Source organism: Lepidochelys kempii, chromosome 7 (assembly GCF_965140285.1).
Source record: "Lepidochelys kempii isolate rLepKem1 chromosome 7, rLepKem1.hap1, whole genome shotgun sequence".
Classification (NCBI taxonomy): domain Eukaryota; kingdom Metazoa; phylum Chordata; order Testudines; family Cheloniidae; genus Lepidochelys; species Lepidochelys kempii.
In genome coordinates, this window is record NC_136386.1 from 100,087,163 (window position 1) to 100,110,714 (window position 23,552).

Sequence of the window (23,552 nt, forward strand, 5' to 3'; positions counted from 1 at the left end):
GTCTGGCTATGTAGACTCCCTCCTCAGGCCCTACGCTACCAGCACTCCCAGCTACCTTCGAGACACCACTGACTTCCTAAGGAAACTTCAATCCATCGGTGATCTTCCTGATAACACCATCCTGGCCACTATGGATGTAGAAGCCCTCTACACCAAATTCCACACAAAGATGGACTACAAGCCGTCAGGAACACTATCCCCGATAATGTCACGGCTAACCTGGTGGCTGAACTTCGTGACTTTGTGCTTACCCATAACTATTTCACATTTGGGGACAATGTATACCTTCAGATCAGCGGCACTGCTATGGGTACCCGCATGGCCCCACAGTATGCCAACATTTTTATGGCTGATTTAGAACAACGCTTCCTCAGCTCTCGTCCCCTAAAGCCCCTACTCTACTTGCGCTATATTGATGACATCTTCATCATCTGGACCCATGGAAAAGAAGCCCTTGAGGAATTCCACCATGATTTCAACAATTTCCATTCCACCACCAACCTCAGCCTGGTCCAGTCCACACAAGAGATCCACTTCCTGGACACTACAGTGCTAATAAACAATGGTCACATAAACACCACCCTATACCGGAAACCTACTGACCGCTATTTCTACCTGCATGCCTCCAGCTTTCACCCTGACCACACCACACGATCCATCGTCTACAGCCAAGCTCTGCGATACAACCGCATTTGCTCCAACCCCTCAGACAGAGACAAACACCTACAAGATCTCTGTCAAGCTTTCTTACAACTACAATACCCACCTGCTGAAGTAAAGAAACAGATTGATAGAGCCAGAAGAGTTCCCAGAAGTTACCTACTACAGGACAGGCCTAACAAAGAAAATAACAGAACGCCACTAGCCGTCACCTTCAGCCCCCAACTAAAACCCCTCCAACGCATTATTAAGGATCTACAACCTATCCTAAAGGATGACCCAACACTCTCACAAATCTTGGGAGACAGGCCAGTCCTTGCCTACAGACAGCCCCGCAACCTGAAGCAAATACTCACCAACAACCACATACCACACAACAGAACCACTAACCCAGGAACTTATCCTTGCAACAAAGCCCGTTGCCAATTGTGCCCACATATCTATTCAGGGGACACCATCACAGGGCCTAATAACATCAGCCACACTATCAGAGGCTCGTATACCTGCACATCCACCAATGTGATATATGCCATCATGTGCCAGCAATGCCCCTCTGCCATGTACATTGGTCAAACTGGACAGTCTCTACATAAAAGAATAAATGGACACAAATCAGATGTCAAGAATTATAACATTCATAAACCAGTCGGAGAACACTTCAATCTCTCTGGTCACACAATCACAGACATGAAGGTCGCTATCTTAAAACAAAAAAACTTCAAATCCAGACTCCAGCGAGAAACTGCTGAATTGGAATTCATTTGCAAATTGGATACTATTAATTTAGGCTTAAATAGAGACTGGGAGTGGCTAAGTCATTATGCAAGGTAGCCTATTTCCTCTTGTTTTTTCCTACCCCCCCCCCCAGATGTTCTGGTTTAACTTGGATTTAAACTTGGAGAGTGGTCAGTTTGGATGAGCTATTACCAGCAGGAGAGTGAGTTTGTGTGTGTATGGGGGTGGGGGGGGGATGTGAGAAAACCTGGATTTGTGCTGGAAATGGCCCACCTTAATTATGCACATTGTAGGGAGAATGGTCACTTTGGATGAGCTATTACCAGCAGGATAGTGAGTTTGTGTGTGTGGTTTTTGGGAGGGGGGTGAGAGAACCTGGATTTGTGCAGGAAATGGCCCAACTTTATTATCATGCACATTGTGTAAAGAGTTATCACTTTGGATGGGCTATCACCAGCAGGAGAGTGAATTTGTGTTGGGGGGTGGAGGGTGAGAAAACCTGGATTTGTGCTGGAAATGGCCCACCTGATGATCACTTTAGATAAGCTATTACCAGCAGGACAGTGGGGTGGGAGGAGGTATTTTTTCATATTCTCTGTGTATAAATAAAGTCTGCTGCAGTTTCCACGGCATGCATCCGATGAAGTGAGCTGTAGCTCACGAAAGCTCATGCTCAAATAAATTGGTTAGTCTCTAAGGTGCCACAAGTACTCCTTTTCTTTTTGCGAATACAGACTAACACGGCTGTTACTCTGAAACCTTTGCTACTTTTGTGGCCTAGGACAGGTCAGCTCTCCTTTGAGCCTGACTCTGTCTGCACCAGACTATGTTTTCTGTTACCAATGCTCCAAATTGTTTCCCCGCTTCCCCCACATCCAAGATAATCTGAGAACCACAGTAGTCTGCATGGGCAATGGAGTGTCACAGGTTACATTGTTGCTAAACCATATATAGCAACAGTCAGGGACTTTGCAGTGCCTCGGGTATGTCAATAATACAGTGGTACAGCTGTGCCGCTTCAGTGTAGACATTAGTTATGCCAAGGGGAAGGGTTCTCCAGTCACCAGAAGTAATCTACCTCACCAAGATCAATGGAAGAATTCTTCCGTTGACCTAGTGCCATCTACATGGTGGCTTAGGTTGTTGTAACAATGCCACTCAGGAGAGTAGATTTTTCATACCCCTGAGTTAAACCGATCTAATTTTTTAGTGTAGACCAGGCGTTAGTCATTCTAGTGCTTGGTCTTTTAGTTGGATGGAGTTTTCTATGATTAAGTTTTGGAACGTGGTAAAGTCCAGGAGTTCCCGGGAGGTCAGCCAGAGTGGTTTCTTCTTGCCTTGCAATGGAGTTGTTTTTTATTTCCTGGTCTGAGCAGGCAAGGGGGGGGGGGAGAGAGGGTGGCCCTTGCATTTCTTACATCCACTCCACAGATTCAATCTTGGGTATGGCTGGTTCCATAGGTGGGGCTGGATAGAGACGGCCAGTGAGAAACATAAAAAACAGAGTTTTTTATGTTTTGGGCTGTCCTCTCAAAGGCATTGCCCATGTGGATATTGAAGACTTCCAAACCAGTGAGTTTGGTGAACTTCAGAAAGCATGTCTATCAGCTCCTTAGGAAATCTTCAGGTGTCTGGATCTTTATTCTGGGCATCTTCCTAATCTATAACCTAGACTCAAGAGCTCAGATTCCAAATTAAGTGGGTACACTCACAGGATTTTGATTTAAATAAGTTTTTCCATGTGGGATCACATGGATACCTGGTCTGTGCTAGCAAGAGTCTCACGGACGGCAGTAGGAATCTGCCTGGGCACAAGGCTGGCTTCATAGCGGTTGGCCACATTTGCAAAATCAGGGCCTTAGCCAGGAATGCACTTCATGCTCTTTTAGCTGTAAAAACCAGGCTGTTGATAGTGGAAGAATTGACTGAAGCCTTTTATGTTTTTTAACTGGATTCTTGCCTTCAAATTTGTGAAAGGGAACCAGTGTGAACATCTAGTCTGAACTCCTGCACAACTCACAGCATAGGATTTTACCCAGTTATTTCTGCGTAAATAGAGCATCGCATTTAGAAAGAAATGCGGTCTCGATAATGTAATGCAGATTATCACAATCAATAATCTCATCTACATTAAGTACATTTCTATTCATATAGCTTCTGTAACTATGATATGCAGACCGCTCAGAAGGCTAAAACAAGACACATATATGCAAACATACACATCAGCCCGTGATCACTGTTGCTAACACATGCTGTATTTTAAGTAAACTGTCCCATGAGGGTTGCTATCTATAGCACCCTGACACAACTGGCACTAGAGTGTGTGACATTCTTTACAATGTTTATCTCCTGTCATTTCAGGTCTGCAGCTGAGCGCCTACATTTGTCTCTTACAGCCAGACCATATAGAAAAGTCTCATTGTTGTTGTTCACATCTGCTTTGGAGAGATTATACTGCAGGTAAATATAATCCTTAGTCAATAATTAGTGGTTTTGCTGGCATTTTCTCAATGCTTTATTCCCCCAAAATGCTGTCTAGATTTCTATTTTCAAGCCCAAACACTTTCTGCTGTTTTATAGAAATTAAAATATTGTTTCTAATATATTTCAGGCAATATAAAGTAGAGCAGAAACAAGTTATCACTTGCTCCTCTTTTTAACCTTTCCATTGAATTGGAACTTTGGTGTGTATATTTTCCTGTGATAACGTTCAGTATTTTTTTACTTCAATGCTAAAAAGGGCTATGTTTTTACAAGTTCTTTCCAATAATGAATTATGTGAAAACAGAAAATATAACTACATAAAAATTACTGACAAGGCAAGTTGGTAGTCTGGTGCCTTTTTTCTTTTATATTTAGTAATTACAGGTACAGCTGATAACCAAATGCAAAGAGATTTGTGTGGTCCAGGATCTAATAATACATGGGCACTTTGCTAGAGTGGCCCTTGTAAAACTGTCTAATGTGAACTTGCCATGTGGTAATTTTCCAGATAAATGGACAGTTGCTTCAGCAGTTCCACTGTTGAAGGTCAATGATCCATATAATACGGGCAATTACAAAAGTATTTCCATTGCAGACTCAATGACAAGTTTTAAGTGCTAGACAACAAATAAACTATAGTAAATGTGTAAAGATCACTTAGGTAAATTTGAAAGCCTGTGCCCTTCTCCACCCCTTTTATCACCCTCTGATAACTTACAGCTATGAAAGTAGGTTCTCCCTTTCTCTATCCCTATCCCACACTCCTATTGCAGGCCTCTACAGTAAAATGTGTACTTGCTTCTGATACTGCTGTTACTATTTCCTTTCTTATTTATTTTGATAATTTTTAATCTCCTTTTAATATTGTGTCTAAATTAAGAACTCATTGCCTTCATGCAATTAGTTATTTCCTTGAATTCTAGTTCAAAGTTAAACACTTGGCTATTTTATAAAGATTCTCTTGGGCTGTCAAAGGAAAAAAAATTCAAATAAGGGAAAACTCTTTGGTAATTGGAAAAACAGAATCCCAATAGAATTACAAACATAAGCATGTCTAATTGCATTTCAAAGAAAAGGAGAGACGTGTTTTCAGTGTGTATGTGTTGCTGATACACTTATAAGGGCTGTAAAAAGAGCTGGTTTTAAACACGGCTAACATGTTAAAAGTTTATTTATTGGAAAGAGGATTCTAAGAAATACATGGATTGAAATAAATAATTGGTTTTGTGTAATGAAGTGTTCGTGAAGAAATAAACATACTGCCCCTTCTACTATGGTACATAGTATTTTATCATTACTTAAATGTATTCAAAGCAAAAATAATTGCTATACAATATACTGATACTTTAGTCATTAACAATACAAATCAATACAAAAGTCTGTCAGCATAATTAAGAATATCCCAAAGTTACTCTCCACTAATATTTATATTTCTTACTCTGACCTTGTAAAAACAAAGAATAGTTACTTTAAATTTCTGCACTCACTTATAAAATGTCTACATGCAACGAGTTTCAGAGTAGCAGCCGTGTTAGTCTGTATTCGCAAAAAGAAAAGGAGTACTTGTGGCACCTTAGAGACTAACCAATTTATTTGAGCATGAGCTTTCCTGAGCTACAGCATGCATCCGATGAAGTGAGCTGTAGCTCACGAAAGCTCATGCTCAAATAAATTGGTTAGTCTCTAAGGTGCCACAAGTCCTCCTGTTCTTTTTACATGCAACAACAAAACGTAAAATATACAAGTGCCTTTAGTCACATAAATGTTGTAGAACTTTAACAATAAACACAAGACTCTGAAAGACTTTTGTGATTTCTGATGGGAATACATTAAACCTGTAGTAGAACTTCCCTTGTGGATTGTACCACTGTTCAGTTTCAGTTTCCTGCTGCTTTTACCCACCATGTAAGAGACGGGATGCCATTTCATTCCACTGAAATGAACGGGAAACATCAGTAAAGAGCAACCTTAATGGTGGTGAAATTCACCAGGGAAGATCTTTTGACTTGTTCAAGAATCTATTTCAAAATTTAAGCAGATTTTTGTTAAAAAGAAAAATGAAAGAAAAAAAGTTGAGATGTTGCAGTCTAACCTTCACATATGAATGAAAACTGCATTTTCTATGACCTTAGGCTTCTGTCTTTTACTGATTGGACTACAAATGGCCTACTAACCTCACTTTGGGCAAACGTTCTCAGATTATTTTCAGGAGCCAGAAGTTTTGGAGACCAAAAAAAAAAACACTGGATTGCTTTAAAGTAAGTGTGATACATAAGTATTTTATGGCAGATGGGTCATGTAAGGTGTCATTGGAAAAGTTATGATTTGCTGAATAGGATTATCCTATTTGTATGCATGTATCATTTTTGAATCTGAAGTTATAAACACTGACTATCTGTACTTCAAATGTAGTTACACCTGTGTAATGGCCACGAGACAAGATGCTTTGACTCTAGATAGCTGGTTGGGAAGGGCCTATTCAGGGTAATGAACCATTAGGGAAAACAATAGGCCTTAGGAGAAGCTAATCTCCCACCTGGTGAGCCTTCCTGAGAACACTCCAGACAGTCTGTACGTAATGGCCTCTGTTACTCTACAAGGACATGTGACCAGGTCACATGATTCTGTACTCCATCTTGGGATGTCAGTATTTTTCCACAAACTGGTATAGGAACCAAATTTTGAAACAAAGGGTTCCTGCCATATGCTAAAACTATATAAGACAGGGAGTTACATCTGTTGTTCTTCAGAAGAGGACTCCTGGAAACACCTGATGAACAAAGACTGAACTAGGGGAAGTGCTGGACACAGACTAAGGGGATTTCTAGCCGATGTATGAAGACCTGAGAAACCCAAGCTGTAAAGCTAATGCAGCTTGAGCCTTAAGAATCTACAAGTCTGCCTGTACCATCAGTTAGGGCGAGAATCTGCTAATTCATATCCAATTTATCTAGTAGATTACCTAGCAAATAAACAGGTTTCAGAGTAACATCCGATGAAGTGAGCTGTAGCTCACGAAAGCTCATGCTCAAATAAATTGGTTAGTCTCTAAGGTGCCACAAGTACTCCTGTTCTTTTAGCAAATAAACAAAACACAAACTAAGCTTAATCTGCTTTGATCTGTTTGCTATGCTTTGTAATCACTTTAAATCTTTGTTTTTGTTTTAATCTAAGCCAATGAGTTTGGAGTGAAGTGCCTTGAAATCTTAGCTCAAGGGACAAAGGCTGTTGCATATTCCTCTCCACGCTGGGGGGTGGGGCAAACTCTATGAGTTTACACTGTACAGTTCCCTGTGCAGCGCAAGATGGTATAATTCTGGGTTTATACTCCAGAGGGGGTCCTAAACTGGAAAGCTGGAGGTTATTTTGGCTGTAGCCTCTCTATTGTTGGTCCACATGCAGTGGCTGGTCAGAAAGCCTGCACGTAACTGCAGCTGGTTGTGTCCCTACTTATATGTATGCTGGTGGAACTGTAAGACTGGGAGCATGTCTGCAGCTTGTCACAGCAGCACGGTGTGAGAGGGAGCCCAGGCTGGTGGGTCAGAGGGCTCAGTGGCAACCCAGGGGGAAACCCGTCACAGTAAGTATAACAGAATTTTACACAACAGACTTTTATTAGAAGACTGATGCCTTTCAGTAAATAAACGGATGTATATACTATGGTTTATTGTTAAAATATATATTTAAATATAAGATATTATAAACAGTGATGCCACATACATCAAGTTTATTTCAGAGAGTCTTATGAAGTAATACAGTAAAAATTATGGTATCTTCTCAATCAGATCATTGCATGAGTAAGCAGACTTTGCACAGGATATCTCTGTGGAAGCTGAAGGAAAGAATTACTCCAAGCAACTTTTGGCAAGAGTGAAGGGCACCTGTAGTGGGTAGGCCTCAGCAACTGCTACAGACCATAGATTCTGTCAGTAGTATCACCCTGCTATCTGAGGTTTTACAGCCTGCAGGTGTGTGCAGGGTTAGACCCACAGCCAGCTGCCAGCCACTCTCAGTAAAGGTCAACTGAATTTAGAACTCTTCAATTAATTGCATCTCAGTTAAGACTCTTTGTTAAGACTCTTGATTAGGCTCCATTGATATTTTTTCTTAAAAAAAACAAGGAAGGAAATTAAATTTAAGAGCTACATATGATCCAACACGATAGTTTAGAAATTAATTTACTCATGTGTCAGAATTCCAGAAGCTAAGGTTTCTGCCACAATGTAGGGGTTTTTTTATGCCTGTTTTCTTTATTAAATGTACATTTTAATATTTATTTGATCTATATCAAAATAGGGAAGAGGTGCAATATAGGGAAATTAACTTTGTAGGTTTTGAAAATCCTTATTTTAAAGTGCTTGATATCTTGACCTTAAGTTTGCATTCATGCTAGATTTTGCATGCAATATTGTCAAGCATTTGAACATGGAAAGCCAGTTATAATGCAAGGCTAGGAGGAGGTTTTATGGGTGAGAATCTATTATTCTGAATAGTGTGAATTTAAAATTTTGTAAAATGAATTTGGAGCTCATGAAAGGAGATTAATGATTTTTGTTTATCTACAGAATAGTTCCAGCACGGGCAGAACAGTAAAGGCCCGGTCTGTGTACCTCAACCCTTTCTAGAATCATCCAGGCCAATGGCACAGAATTCCTTCTCCTTGTCCTTGGTTTCTCTGTTGAGATTTCCAATCAGTCCTAAATGTAATGGTGTTTTGTGATTTAGACAATTGCCCACTCTGAAGTAGACTGATAGACCACTAAACAACCAGCAAATAGTAGTAACTTTGGATCACAATCTCTATCTAAGTACTTATATAGCACTCATCACCATAATATTTGAGTGCCTCACAATCTTTAATGGAATTTATCCTGCAATTACCCGAAAAGGTGAGGAAGCATTAGGCACAGGGTACATTGAGAGACATATCCAAGGTCAAACAGGAAATCTATGGCTAAGCCAGGAATTAAACCAAGGATTCCTGAGCCCCAGTCTAGCGCTCTATCCACTAGACCATCCTTCACCATTACAAATCCAATTCAGTCAGCCTCGCCCCCACCAAAATATATTCTGAATTTAAAAACATTTCAAAAACTTAATTATTCATTATAATCAATACTCACATACAAATAAAATAAACTGCTGTCTTGTCTTCTTACAGCTGGATCTTCAACTTGAAAATTATTAATTTTTGTCATTACCTCACTGTATGACAACTTGCAAAAAAGCTCCATAACTGAGGCTATACCCGTGTATCTTTACATACCATTGGGGTGCTATAGCAACTGAGCAGCTTGTTTTCTCATACCAGAACCAAGCACCAGAGAACTCGAAGAATACTTGTCTTTATACCTATAGAAAAACAGTACAACAGCTTTTTATTTAAAATCCACCCCAAATCACATCCAACATGTTTTCTCTTGTAATAATTATGCAATCATGTGTTACTTCAGAAAACTGCATATAAAGTAAGTTCTATTATGATTAATTGTCCCAGTGGTTTATGGTAAAATTTTCAAAGTTCCAGCTGGTCACACAGGGTTTAGTTTAAAAGAGTGTTGCACATTATTAGATTTTCTGATAGTGTGCTCTTTTGTGATTCAGCAAACCTCTTCCTCTCCACACAACTGGCATCCTCTGTTATACACCCAAGAGGTACGCAAGTCAAAATGGAGTGCACTCAGATGAAAAAAAAAAAAAAAAAAAAAATGGTATTCCCAGTCAGACATGCAGATTATAAATTCCTTATGCAGTATAAAAAAAAACACTGAGAATTACAAAAGTTGCAGTGTGAGAGCTATGCCTATGACACGTGCAAGCTGAAATAGACACTGGCAATTTCTGTATGGTTTTGCTATCCTTCCCATAACCCACAGTAGAAGACTCCCTGTAGGAACATACTCCAATGTTAGCCTAACTAAAGCCCCACTCCTGTAATCTCATGGAAGTAAAACTCCCATTAATATCCCCTTACATTTAGTCTGATAATATTGATCACTAAAGGCAAGATATCAGACAAGATGTATGCCGCATTCTGTACAGTAAGTTTTACTCTTCCAGAAGCAAGCATCACTCTTCAAGCCCTGCTGATTACATCCCTCCATACTATCTTATTTCTCACTCCCAGAACATTTACTCCAGAATTGATTTACCCAGCCCCCAAACTATGTAATCCCAATGTGAACTGGGTAAGGGGTTGTAAAACTACATTTTCTGAGAGACAGTGGAAACAAATCTTCTGCATATGTCGTCTCCATAGGAATGAGAAGGAGAAAACATAACAAGAGTTAATACTTAACAGCTGGAAGAGAGGGAGAGGTAGCAAACAGAAGCCACTTGCAAAATTAACACTTTACTTATGATAAAGTCAAGCAGCTGCAGTCCTAAAGGGCCAGCTCCAGAAAGACATGCTGGGAAAAAAAGGTTTATAGAAGACACCGCTACACTACAGAGAGTTAATAATGACAAGGCACTTACAAAGGAAAATGCTCCTAGGAATATGGGCTGGTTCTGTGTGTTGCCTATTATCCCCATGGTTCAGGAACAGAAACTAAGCTATTCCTCATCCAGTTCAAAATTCTGCATCTGGTGCACCAGTCCCCTGCCCGGCCAATAGGTTTTGGGTAAATGACCTCCCTTGTGGGAGATATCATGGTGGCAACTTTTATTTCAGTCATCTATTAGGAGATCCCCACATACATATAAACATGGCAACTAATGTGGATTCAAGTTCTCTGAAGTCTGCAAATCACACTGGGGGGGGGGATATTTACCCCAACTGCCCCATATTCATCTTATTGCTGACCTCCAGCTCAGACTTTTCTAACCTGTCTTTCCCCTGAAAAACAATGGAGAACTACCACATTAATACACAAAACGCACTTTGCTCTACAAATGGACCATCCCACTCCTACCTACAATAAAAATTGGCTTATCTGTACGAGAGATTTTTCTGGTCCCTTGGGAAACTCATACACCAGTTAATTAACATTTTATCCAAGTACATGGGGAATGACATTCTGAGCAAGAGGACAGAACACACTAGTGTAAAACTGAAGTATAGAAATAACACTAATGGAACAATATGAGTTAGTACCCTTTTACCCTTGGGCTACTAGAGGCATAGTTTAAATTTGTTGTAGACTTCCAGTCATAGATCTTCACCTTGGCTGATAGAGCTATTTATAAAATGAACTCACCAAAGCCCCATTCTCAGGTCATATTTAGTTATACCCAGCCCATTTTAGATCCCAAAGAATGTAGGATTAGAGGGGGCTTTTGAAATCCAGGCAACCAATCAATAGCTTGCTAGTCACCACCACCTTTCTGATGCAGATTTTGCAGACAAACAAGAAAATTGTTATGGGCTAGATTATGCCTTTAGGCACAGCCCTGAGCAAGAGGTGGCATGTAAACTGTATCATCCCAGGAAGCCCTGTAGCTTAGATACAGTTCCACCTGTATGTATTAATTTACTGCTTCTGTCTTACTCTAACAGCCAACCACTACCTCCCTTCCCTCCAGGCTAGCTACACTGTGCTGGTCAATGAGTGAGGGGCAAAGCCAAGGCTCTGCCCATTCCCTGCTTCTCCTAATCCCTCTTGCTTTGAAGAGAAGTAAGACCCATTTGATCCTGCCTGTCCAGATCCAAGATCCAGGTAGCTTGTATAGAGGGGTTCTTACTCCCTAAAACAGGCAAATAGGCCTTTTGCTCAGCCTAGCCCAAACTGTGGGGTGCACTCCCCCAGGGGGCATGGAGGAATGTTTGCAGGTGCAGCAGGACCCAAGCCAGTCCCCGGGGGGGCAGGGAGGGAGCACCACCCAGCCCCGCTCCGCTCCCAGCTCTGCTCTGGCTTTGCCCCCAATTGTGGCCCTAGCTCCACACCTGGCCCCACCCCCAGCCAGTCTGTGGCTCCGCACCCGGCCCTGATCCCAGACTCACCCCCAGCTGTGGCCCCTGCCTGCACCACCACCCGCCCTCCCTCTGGGAGCTGCGGCCCTGGTCCCAGTTCCAGGGGCATTGGCAGGGGTTGGGGGGTGCAACCCTTAAAAGTTCAGGGACCACTGGTCTAGCCCTTTGGAATTTGTTTTTTTTTCCTGTGAGGAATTGCAAACACCCCAAAGCTTGCCAGTTCAGGACAAAAGTTACATCAGTTTTTCCAGTCATCCTACTATTTACCAGAACCGGTATCACAAAGCCATTTTCTTTTGTTTCCTGATTTGACTAAAATGCCCTCTTTACTGTCATTTTTTAAATCTGTTCTTTCACAGCCATCTTTCAGAACACTGATTTCACTCATTGCACTCAAACAACATGTACTGAAGTCACCCTGAAAAACCTCCCAATTTTCTTAAGTAACTAGATCATGTTAACTCAGTACTTACTTTATCCCTGTACTTATTACAGGGATACCTACTGAGTAATGTAAACACTGAGGTAACGTATGTAGTTAACTAAGGCAACTATAGAGTTTAAGAGGAAACACTATCAATGAGCCATTTTTTCCATCTGCTAACAGACATCACCATCAAAACACACACCCCCTGAGGTGGTGAAAAAGTTTTTACTCTTAGTACCACCACTGGTCTTGGGGATGCTAATCAAAGGATCTGAATCCCCCCTTCTCCCATTACACATACTCCCTGCTTTATTTTCCTTTTCTATTGTGTAACACAGAGACAAATACACTGCTGGAGAGGCATATTTTGAATATTATAAAGAAGTATTGTCACAATGAGGCTAATGACAATAGGATTTCAATAGTATCAAAGAGCCAACATGCAGCTGCTTTATAGCATGGCCAGATATAGCATAGAGCTTCATAATGAGAGTAGAGAGTTGTTGGGTTATGCACTCCAATTCATTTTGTATTAAAACTGTACTACAGGAGCTGTAGTTTGCATTTCACATTGCTATATAGATAGAAGGCATCGTTAACACTTAATACGTTGAAAAAGAAAAATTAACCTGACATTATGGATTTAAAATAAAAGATAATATACAGGCAGTTGTGTAGAGGTTTTTGTGGTTTAAGAACAGGAAAGTAGGTTATTCAAGCCTTTGGCAGAGAAAACACAGGAATAGAACACTCATGTTTCTTTTGACCTGTAAAAGAAACAGCAATAACTGTTTCTTGTCTGTATGTGGCACAGTCCTCATTAGATGTCTCTGTTGCTTTCTAAATACCACCTATAATCAGTTTTCCCCGTACAGCTTTGAATCAACATCCGTGCTCCTTCTGAAGCACCATATTCAATAATAAGCATAAAGGCAAACTGATTTTGTGATAGCTGCATATTGATATACCTTATCAGTGAGGATTTGTCCTCAGCACAGACCCCAGCAGTCATCCTCAGATCTTTCAATTCTTTTTTCTCCTTCTCATACTAATCGCTTCAGTTTTTCATTGTTCAGACAATGAGTCTAGAAGTTAAAAAGAGTGAAAATATTAGAAATGCAGCATATATATTACACTGTATACTGTGCTCTATGGAACACTGTATTATGCTTATTACAGTTCATTTGATAAACAGATGTACCCTAAGAACAATGTATTCATATATTAATGTCCCATATGGGATACATAATCAGCTTTATTAGAAGACATTATTATGGTAAATCCCTGCAAAAACATCTTGCATAACAAGAAAACAAGATCAGTTTTAAAAACCCAGCATACGTGAACAACACTGATAAAAGATAAAAGGGTTTACAAATATTATTGCTAAGTTCTTTGAGGTCATGCACACAAACTGCAGCATTATTCTACTGGGTTTCACAAAATCATAGAAATGTAGGGCTGAAAGGGACCTCAGGAGGTCATCTCATACATCCACTGTGCTGAGGCAGGACCAAATATACATAGATCATCCCTGATAGATGTTTATCTAACCTGTTCTTAAAACCCTCCAATGATGGGGATTCCACAGCCTCCCTTGGTAACATATTCCAGTACTTAGCAATCATAGTTAGAAAGGATTTCCTAATATCTAATATAAATTTTCCTTGCTACAAAGTAAGCCCATTACTTATTTGTCCTGCCTTCAGTGGACATGGAGAACGATTGATCACCTTCATCTTTATAACAGTCTTTAACATTTGAAGATTTACCAAATCTCTCCTCAGGCTTCTTTTCTCAAGACTAAACATACTCAGGTTTTGTTTTGTTTTTTTAAAAATGATTCCTCATAGGTCAGGTTTTCTAAGCTGTGTGTTGCTCTCCTCATGACTCTCTCCAGTTTGTCCACATGTTTCTTACAGTGTGGCTCCCTTAACTTCACACAGTACTCCAGAAGAGGCCTCCGCAGAGCAGAGTGGGACTATTACTTCCCATATCTTACATATGGTACTCCTGATAATATACCCCAGAATGATATTAGCCTTTTTTTGCAACTTCATTGCATTATTGGCTCATAATCAATTTGTGATCCACAACAACCCACAGATCCTCTTCTACAAAAATGGAGAATAACTGGCTAGGCAGTAGTATTACAGTTGTACATTTGATTTGTCCTTCCAAGGTGTAGTACTTTGCATTTGTCTTTACTGGATTTCATCTTGTTGAATTCAGACCAATTATCCAATTTATCAAGATCATTTTTAATTCTAAACCTGTCCTCCAAAGTGCTTGCAATCCTCTCATCTTGGTGTTATCTGTAAATTTTATAAGCACTCTCTCCATTCTATTATCCAAGACATTAAATGAAAATATTGACTGGTAGCAGACCCAGGACAGGATTCCACTTGATACACCCCCACAGTTTGATAGGAAGCCTCAGACTTGTAACTAACTGCCCTTTCGTTACAGCCCTTCCATTAAAAAATGATTCTGTAGCATCCACTTCAGGCAGAAAGCACATGGTGTCAACTCCATGCCTTTTTTAACTCTGGTAGTTGATAAGTTTTCTAGTCTTCTTTGGCTATGTTACATAATATGCAGTGCACTCTAAATATACTAGATACTAATAGTCTAGACAATGCAATTTATTGGAGAAAATTTGTTTTCCAAACACATTGTAGGTATGTTGTGGGATCAGTTAAAACAGACAAACCACTTTTCCCCAGGATGCATTCCCTCAACATTTTTTCCACTTTTTTCTTCTCCATGTCCATCCAAACATCATGGGAGTTTTGCCATTGACTTGAGTGGGACCAGAATTTCACCCTAAATGTCTCTCTAATATCCCCAACTCCTCTCTTCCCAGTTCCTTCACTGACCACATAAAGCAGACATGAACATAAAGATGTACCACAACCAATACTTTTGTAATGTGGTGTTCTCATTTCTCAGTGTATACTTATTGGTATATCTACCTCTTCAAATGATGAAGTGACTATGCAGGAAAAGATGTGTGAGGAAACTATTTTCAAAATCATCATAAATCCCACACCAGCAGTCGTCCTGGCAGCAGTGGTAGGGAGCCTGGTTTAGGGAAAGGAGGCAGCCAGGGCATCCCTATGCTCAGAATGCCAAAAAACAGTCCCTCAGGTTGTTGGCAATTAGCATAAATTAGAGCAGTTTTCAGGCTGTGATCTACATCAAATACCAGACCAACACCCAGGTTGCCCCAGGGTCAGAGCTGCCTTTGCATTTGTCCATGCTGAGCTCTCCTTACTCACACTTTAGGATCTGGAAAACTATGTTTAGAGTCTGGTGAAATGGCGGATATATCACTCACACTAAACAAATGTTTGTCTTTCCTTCACAGTATTCTCACAGGGTCAGAATCTGCCTTTCCAAACATGTACACAACTCACTTGGGCTTCAGCTGGAGTTTTGGATAGGTGTCTGAAGGCAGAATTTGGCAGACAGAAAGTTTGAATAGCAAGAATTTGTCCAGGGCAGGAATTAAGGTTGCAGCAGCTCTGTGTGTATTCATCATGGATTCTTTACACCAGTTCAAGTTTTGAAGTCTGTGGCAAAACTCCCATTTACTTCACTGGGGCCACAATTTCACTCTAGGAATTTCACACTCTTTTCAGTAAGGATAACACTATTTGAAATATGCTGGTTCTAACAGTTCTTTAACTAAGCCTTCCTCTCTAGAGCCAAACTGAGACCTATTTAAGACAAAAAAAGAGAGGACTTGAACAATCTTTATTTTATTATTTGTTATTTAGGCCTTTTAATTCTTTGTTCCAATTCCTGAACAGGTTTTTCCACAAACAAGCATTTAGCAGCAAAAAAAAAAAAAACACCTGTCACATAGCACGCAACTGACTAAAATTAACAAAAGCCTTGGGGGGGGTGGGAGGGGGGAGAACAGAACAAAAGGATAACAAAGCTGTTCCCAACAGAACTACTATTTCAGTTTGTAATTTAGACAGGAGAAAGTCTGACCCCAAAGTATAATGATTTGTACAGTAAGCTGAGTTCACTTTTGAGTGGTAAAAGTTTTCACTAATAGGACTTGATCTTTCAAACATTTGTACATGTGAGTGTGCTCATTTATGTTAATGGGAGTACTCACATACATGGATAAGTGTTTGCAGAATCAAGGCCATCAACAAAAAAAGCGCACATTGCAGTATCGTTAACATACTCTCTAATTTTATTTTACTGAGATCTAGAATGCTTGAGAATTTTAAAACTTTAAAGTTGTATTCATAACATTTGAGAAAGGAATAATTAAAGGATAAATGAACATTCATAGCCCTAGAACACACATAGCAATGAACAGTTTTAATGGCTGATCTCCCCTATCCTGAAGCCCTTTTCATGTAAAACTCACACTTTTTTCTAACTGGAGTTATTGTGCATAAGAGCTGTTTTGGTGCAGCAAGGTTGAGGTATTAGATCACTCAAGAAGTCACATATAGCAAGCCTATAGGAAAATCCTGCCCTGTGCTTTTTCTGGTGTACAATGGGAGAATACTTAGGGAGTTTTATTCTACTTTCCCCTTTGTGAGTAAGGGTAGGGTCCTGCCAAAGTCCACTCATGCACTCTGGGAATTATGCACACTTTACAGCAAGGCTTACACCACATCTCCCCAGAGGAATGATCTCTAGTAAGAAGAGCATGTCCAGCTGTTAAGCCCATTGTCATCAGGCACAAGCACTAGCCAACAGCAGTAAGAACACACCCATTGCTCTTGCTTAAAAAAAAAAAAAAAAGAGTGTCATGCTGGCTTTCTGTGGAACATTCATCCCTATACCAATAGTATGTCTCCGAAGTCCACCTCCCCATTAATTCCCCCCCCACACACACACACACAGATGTTTGACTTCAAGGCAGCATTTGACTCAACCTCTTATGCATGAATGTTGTTTCTGTTGTAATTAACTTGTTTATGTGTACAGTACTGTCATCTGCTGGATAGAATCAAAGCAGCTTAACTATATTTCATAGACCCTGTACTGAAACCAGAAAGCGATGTTTTCATTTAGTGCAAGAGAGAATAGCTTTAGTTTTTGCAGCAGTAAGACAGGCGTTCTAGCTCTGCTACTGGTGTAGTGTGCAGCATAATCCTCACAGTGGTCACTTGGTACTCACAGATCTATTAGCTATATGCTCAAATACAGGAATCCATTAATGTTGTTATTTTTTGCATCTTTAAAGAAAGAAGTATTGCTCCCTTCATTAGTAAGGGCTTCATGCATTAAGCCACCTGTTTCTTGAATACAGCCATGTTTTCTCACCAAAAATGAATAACTGAGCAGGAAGTTTTAAAAATTGGGCAACAGTTCGAGAAGAGAGCCTGAGTAGGTGACATTGCAGAATGTCATTAAGGGAGGAGATCCTTTAGGTTTTCCTGGACCTTGAAATTCTCTTATCGTATAATCCAATTATATAAATCCTGCAGTCCTAACATGATCTATATTTTGACCAAGTATCCATTAATTTCACTAGGATTTAGGAAGAACTGCAGACGGGGCCCATAAAAGAGGAACCTGGGGAAGAAGATTGGAGTTCCCAAATCCTTAGGTGAAAAGCAGATAATGAAGGGGAAATATCAGTTATTATCTAATAAACTATCAATATATTTAGAAATATAACCTTTACTGTTTCAGAGTAGCAGCCGTGTTAGTCTGTATCTGCAAAAGAAAGGAGGACTTGTGGCACCTTAGAGACTAACAAAATTTATTTGAGCATAAGCTTTTTGTGAGCTACAGCTCACTTCATCTGTTTTATTCCTAGAGCTGAGTGTGTTTGGATATTATCTGTCACTAGTAAATTTTAACATATGGATCAGTTGTGAATGAAAAGCAAATATGTTGTTGAGATCTAAAGTGACATTCATTAAGCCCACTACATGCATAATTTAAAAATAGTCAAACACAGCCACTGTGCTATGCTGCTTCAAAGAGGGAGGGGGAAGCTGACCTTGATCAAAAGCGGATCTGGAACCAGGTATTTTTTCTGTTGCTATTATGAAAGTTTTGATCCATAGATGAATGTATGCTATTTACACAGTTAAAATTATGTGCAATCTAAAAAGAGAAATAAGTCCAAAAGCTTATCAAGTATGATTCTTCCATTCTGGTCTTCTGTTAGTTTTAGGTATAAATTTATGCCTGTCATGTACATATGCTGCCCAATACAGCAGAATACGTTCTCCCTAGTCTCATCTCCCGTAGCTCTGTAAAGAAAGTTTGAGACATTTCCATGGAGGCTTACATTTTAGTCACCATGACTGCCTGTTGGTTAAAAAAAAATTAAAAGTAACCAGTAGATGGCAGGCCTGCAAAGCCTGATAAGATCATTCAAAATCATTTTAGTAAGAGACACAGAATAATATTTTCCTTCAAAATTCTTTCATTTTAAAGCCAATTGTTTTTGTATTTTAACTATCCTAGCAGGATCTGTTAGTACACATTTAGGGACAATTTAAAGAGTTATGGATGCAAAAAAACACAGTTAGTGTCTCAAACAACCCAGATCAGATTAATTCAAGCCAAAGGCTCTGTTTTTCAAAAGTGAGCAAAGCAGGACAAAAAAGTACAGATAAATTTACACTATAACAATATTCATCTTGTCTAAGACATTCATTACTACCACCATATTCTTTACAAGGTAAGAAATGTACCCACAAGAAAACCATGTACTGTATCTAAGTTTGGCTTGCAAGAAAAATAAACTCTGCAGTTTATCTAATCCTTTGATTATTCTTCAAGAAGTTGGAATTATATACAGTATATGCAAATGTAATACACCATTGTAACATTTTATTGATTATGCGTAGCATGACTGGGTCACAGTGCTTTGTAATACAGGAAATGGTGAAGAAAATGTCCAATGTAAAAATCCATAATGTGATCTGAAATATCAATTTCTACATGGAACAAACAGAACTTAATGTTATTTGTGGACCAAATCCTGCTCATCTTCATTATGTGATTAGATCTATGAAACAGTTGTGTGAGTAAGGCAAGTAAAATTTATCCCTGTCTTTATCAGTGGAACATATGATGATGAGGGGAAAATTCTATTTAACATGTACTAATAGAGAAGGAAGCTTATAAGCACTTTTCCTTTAGGACTTTAGTGAAACATTTTAATCATAAAGCGTCCTGTGCATCTCCATGTTTATTTCCATATTTTACACTTAAAGCTGTATTTTGAGATCTCTGTAAGATAATGCATTTTGAATGGTAGTGGAATGACACTAAGAATAATAACAGCTATATTTAAATCAATGTGTATTGACTTTTATGTTTATATCAATATGAAATCATGTTGGGGGGGTAAATGCCACTGCTAAGTATTTCATTTTTAAAATCACATTTTAGCCCCTTATCCTGTATTGTTCAGTGTGCCAGATAGAAATATCTTACTTTCTTACTAAGAAAGAAAGAAAAGCTTTGTAGGTAGTTTGAGAGAATTATGATGAAGGAGGCTGGGATAGATTGTGACATCAGTGCTTACATGAGGTCATTTGCATACCAGAATTCTACTAGCTGAGACACCATAATAGTTGGTCTGGGTTTTCTTACTCTGCATAAAGGTCGTACTTCATGGTTATGGCCTCACAAGCATTAAATTATAGCCCTATAATTACATATTTGAGGCATTTCAACTGTAATGACCATATTCCAGTCTGTGGTTGTGGATACAAAATAGAACAATGCAATAAAAAACACTATCATTAGATTGGAACACTTTCCTGATTATATAAATAAGCATTGCTATGAAATACTACTTTTGGCCAGCTAGCAATAAGATTTCTGCTCATCTATTCCATATATTTATTGCAACAGTTTAAGATTGCGTGAACCTAAAACTTAAACATACCCTCTGTCTTCTTTTTGAAAATTTAATAACATTATTAGAGCCTTTCTATGGGGCTCTGGTCAATGCCCACAAATATCACTTATCCAGCATCCTATAGCCAAGGAAGAGTTTGGGCTCCCAGATTTACAAAATTACTATTATGCTTTTATCAAGCCACAGTTGTCAAATTGGTTCCAGCATGCTAACACCTTTTTTGCCCACACAGATAGCAATCAAATGGGTATTAATGCATCCAATTCTCCCTGCAGGTCTCCTTGGTTCCTCTTTTAGTCTGATGGAGAAAAATAAGGTGCCTGCAGTGGTGGCTGCGTGAAGGGTCTGGGCTATCCTTGCTGAGAGGTACCAATTTCATCCTCACCATCAGGCAAAACCGCCTATCTGGGGTAATCCAGACTTACAAATGGGAGGAAAAAACTATAATTTGGAAGAGCAAGGGCATCATACGGGTTTCCCAATTAGTCAAGGAAAAGGGCTTTAATCTCTTTTCTAACACTAAAGTAACTATATGACCTGCCACCTTCAGCGGAGTGGCAATATTTACAACTAAAAACATTTGCTAATGTATCAGTTTGGTCCAGATGTCCGAGGACTGTCAGGTCCCAGAACTACTGGGAACCTTGTAAATGACTCAAATTCCCTAAACCCATGTCCATTATGCATGCTTTAGTGATAAAGAAGAACTTCACTGGTTTGGAGTTCTTTACAAAAGCATGGGAAGGGGAGTTATCACAGCTCATAAAAGAACCCAGTGGCAGGGCATATTATGGAATATTAAAAATGCTTCTGTGGGTGTCAGGCTATATCTGATACTGCAAAAGATTCTATTCAGAATTTGTTGGAAGCCACAGAGCTGTGCAAGAAGGGGGGCCTGGATCCTTGTTGGTGCTGTCATAAAGAAGAGGAGCCCTATACATATGCTGTGAGACTGTCCAACCTTCAGGCAGCTGAGAAAAGAGGCGGACACAAGTACTTGGAGTCAGCAACCAAAACTCAGCTGAAAATTATATCTTAGGTTATGTACCTATTACTCTGCCACAACTCTGCCACGTTTATTCTTGAGGGCCACAATGATCACCAAGTGTATGAGTCAACAAAAATGTAGAAGTAGGCTTATGTCCAGAATAGAGCAGTGGTATTTGGACCTGCCTGAGTTAGCAGCCAAAGAAAGAACAGCTTATCAATGTAGAGAGTAATAATATTAATTGAGAAAAATTTGGCCCCCATTTCTTGATGCATTGGATAAAAAATGCTGAGATGGGTGAAGGAGGGAATGGTGAAAGAGGGAGGGAAAAAGCAGAAGTTAGTTCAAAATGCCTGACCTCCATTTCAACTATTTGTTTATTGCTTAATTAATTATTATTGTTTTCCCCCTGTAAAATGTTATATCTATGTAATATTGTCAGATTTTGTATTGTCTGGTCTTGCAGCTCTGACAAGTTGTAAAGTTGTGTAATTACATAATCCTGTGAAATGTGCAGTACTTGGTAACCTATACAAGTTATCAATCATTTACCTTTTGTAGATTTGTTTCTTTATGAAAATTAATAAAAACTTAATCACAAAAAACATAGGCATGGATTGTATTATTTTAAAAAACCTAAAAGTTGACAGCATACACTCTGGGTAATCCTCACTTTGTTTTTCTTGATGGCAATCACTTTAATATTAACTAAATCTTTACATTATTACATGATGTTGTCAGGCCACAAGAGCTGATTCCACAACCCTAGTAGCCAGCCTTGCTCACATGAGTAGTCCCTATTAACTTCAATGGGACTACTTGCTGGGCAAGTGCTACTTTGTGTGATTAAGGATTTCACAATCAGGCTAAAATCACAAAAGCACCATGTTCCATTTTAAAATTACACTATTCTTAGCCTGGGAAGGAAAGGGATGATTCTTCCCTTGAACAACCCTTGAGCACCCCACCAGACACAATCATACAGCAAGGAGGCAAGGCCATTAGCTTATGGGACAGGAAGACTGCACAGTCTTAAGGAATGGTGCAGCTTGCACATCTGCCATGCACTGGGGAGCTCAGGAAGGAATTACACTTCCCTAATCTCCCTGCATGATATATGGCTCCATACTGCCCTTTATTGCCGAGATATGTCCAAGAGACTCAATTTATCCTTAAGGTAAACTGCAACCTCTCTTTCCCCCCTCTACGTGCCAGCTTCTCATCTCAGTTACACAGGTACAAATCAGAGTAATATCACTGAAGTAATAATTTATTATATATATTTCCCAAAGTGTATAGTCATCCCTGTCCATACAACAGGTTACAGTCCTATAAAGAGTTTGCATTATAAGAGCTAGTTGTGACATCTAGCCCATAAGGAATACTGGGGAGCTGCACTGGAAGCATTTCCCTTCTCCCCACCAAGAGGTAGGATGCCTCTAAGAACACCTCAGCAACATTTAGGGGAGAGCATTTGGCAAGTATGCATGCATCTGTGCATGCAAGAGGCAGAGTCATGGCTCCACCTACCCCATGGTGCTCCTAGCAAGAGAATTGCATGGGTGAGGTTGGAAAAAGCATCCCAGTAGCATTCCCTGCATTTCTCCATATGCAAGGACTGCAATGCAGGCTAGCCCTTACATGGGTAACAAGAGAGTTGGGCACAAATGGGCTGGAGAGGAAGTTGCTTATACCCCCTAGCCGGCTCCCCACTGCAGAGCCACATAAGGAGTATTTACAACCTATCCCTAGATAACTTATCCTTGGGTCTTGCAAACTTGTTTTTCTTGTCCCACATCCAGTCACCTATGCCTCAGTTTCTTTTCACTCTCAAATAGTTGGGTGCTCCCTTGAGTTGGTGGTTTGGCTCTCTAGGCAAAGCAAAAGGCTTCTTCTTCCTGGCAAAAGAAGATATCCCAAACTAATCAGAGACAACCCTTAATCAGCCTATTCTGGATTCAATATTCCTTTCCCCCTCAACACAGGTGTTGCCAGTTCTCTCATGGCACCATGTAGAGGTAAGTCCTGGGGGTGCCTGCCCTACCTCTGCTACAAGCCTCTAAACTGTGAGCAGCATTCTACCCTAAATTGCTTTGTTGTTTGTCAGGGCCACTTCCTGTGGTACCCAAGCCCATGGTCTATCAGGCCTTCACCTTTGGCTCCCATAGTTCAAAAACCCTTCTCCAAGGTCCTTCTGTAACCCACCTTCTAGGCCTCCTCCCTAGGCTGCTTCTTCACCAGCTCCCTTTCAGCAGGGAGATACCAATAGACAGTACCCCATTGCTGCAGTGCCTTTCAAAAGTGTTACTCCCAACCCTCCTGGCTGCAAGCTACTCCTTATACTGCTCACAGTCACCTGATTTCTGTCACCAGGCATAGGTCAGAATTAGTGTTTGAACCCCTTAAAAAGACAGGTTGTCAAGGTTCCTCCCCCACTCTGAACGCTAGATGTGGGGACCTGCATGAAAACCTCCTAAGC

At 39.9% G+C, this 23,552-nt stretch overlaps 1 protein-coding gene across 1 annotated transcript in view; it reads left to right on the plus strand.

The window, feature by feature from the left end:
* LOC144930751 (uncharacterized) overlaps positions 1-21,582 on the plus strand; it is a 69,958-nt gene extending 48,376 nt beyond the window's left edge. Inside the window, exons 6-8 of the mRNA XM_078853845.1 lie at positions 3,757-3,855; positions 6,012-6,137; positions 20,361-21,582. Of these exons, the coding sequence (XP_078709971.1) occupies positions 3,757-3,855; positions 6,012-6,052 (140 nt within the window). The 3' untranslated portion in view covers positions 6,053-6,137; positions 20,361-21,582. The remainder of the gene's footprint in view (positions 1-3,756; positions 3,856-6,011; positions 6,138-20,360) is intronic.
* The last annotated feature ends 1,970 nt before the right edge of the window (positions 21,583-23,552 follow it).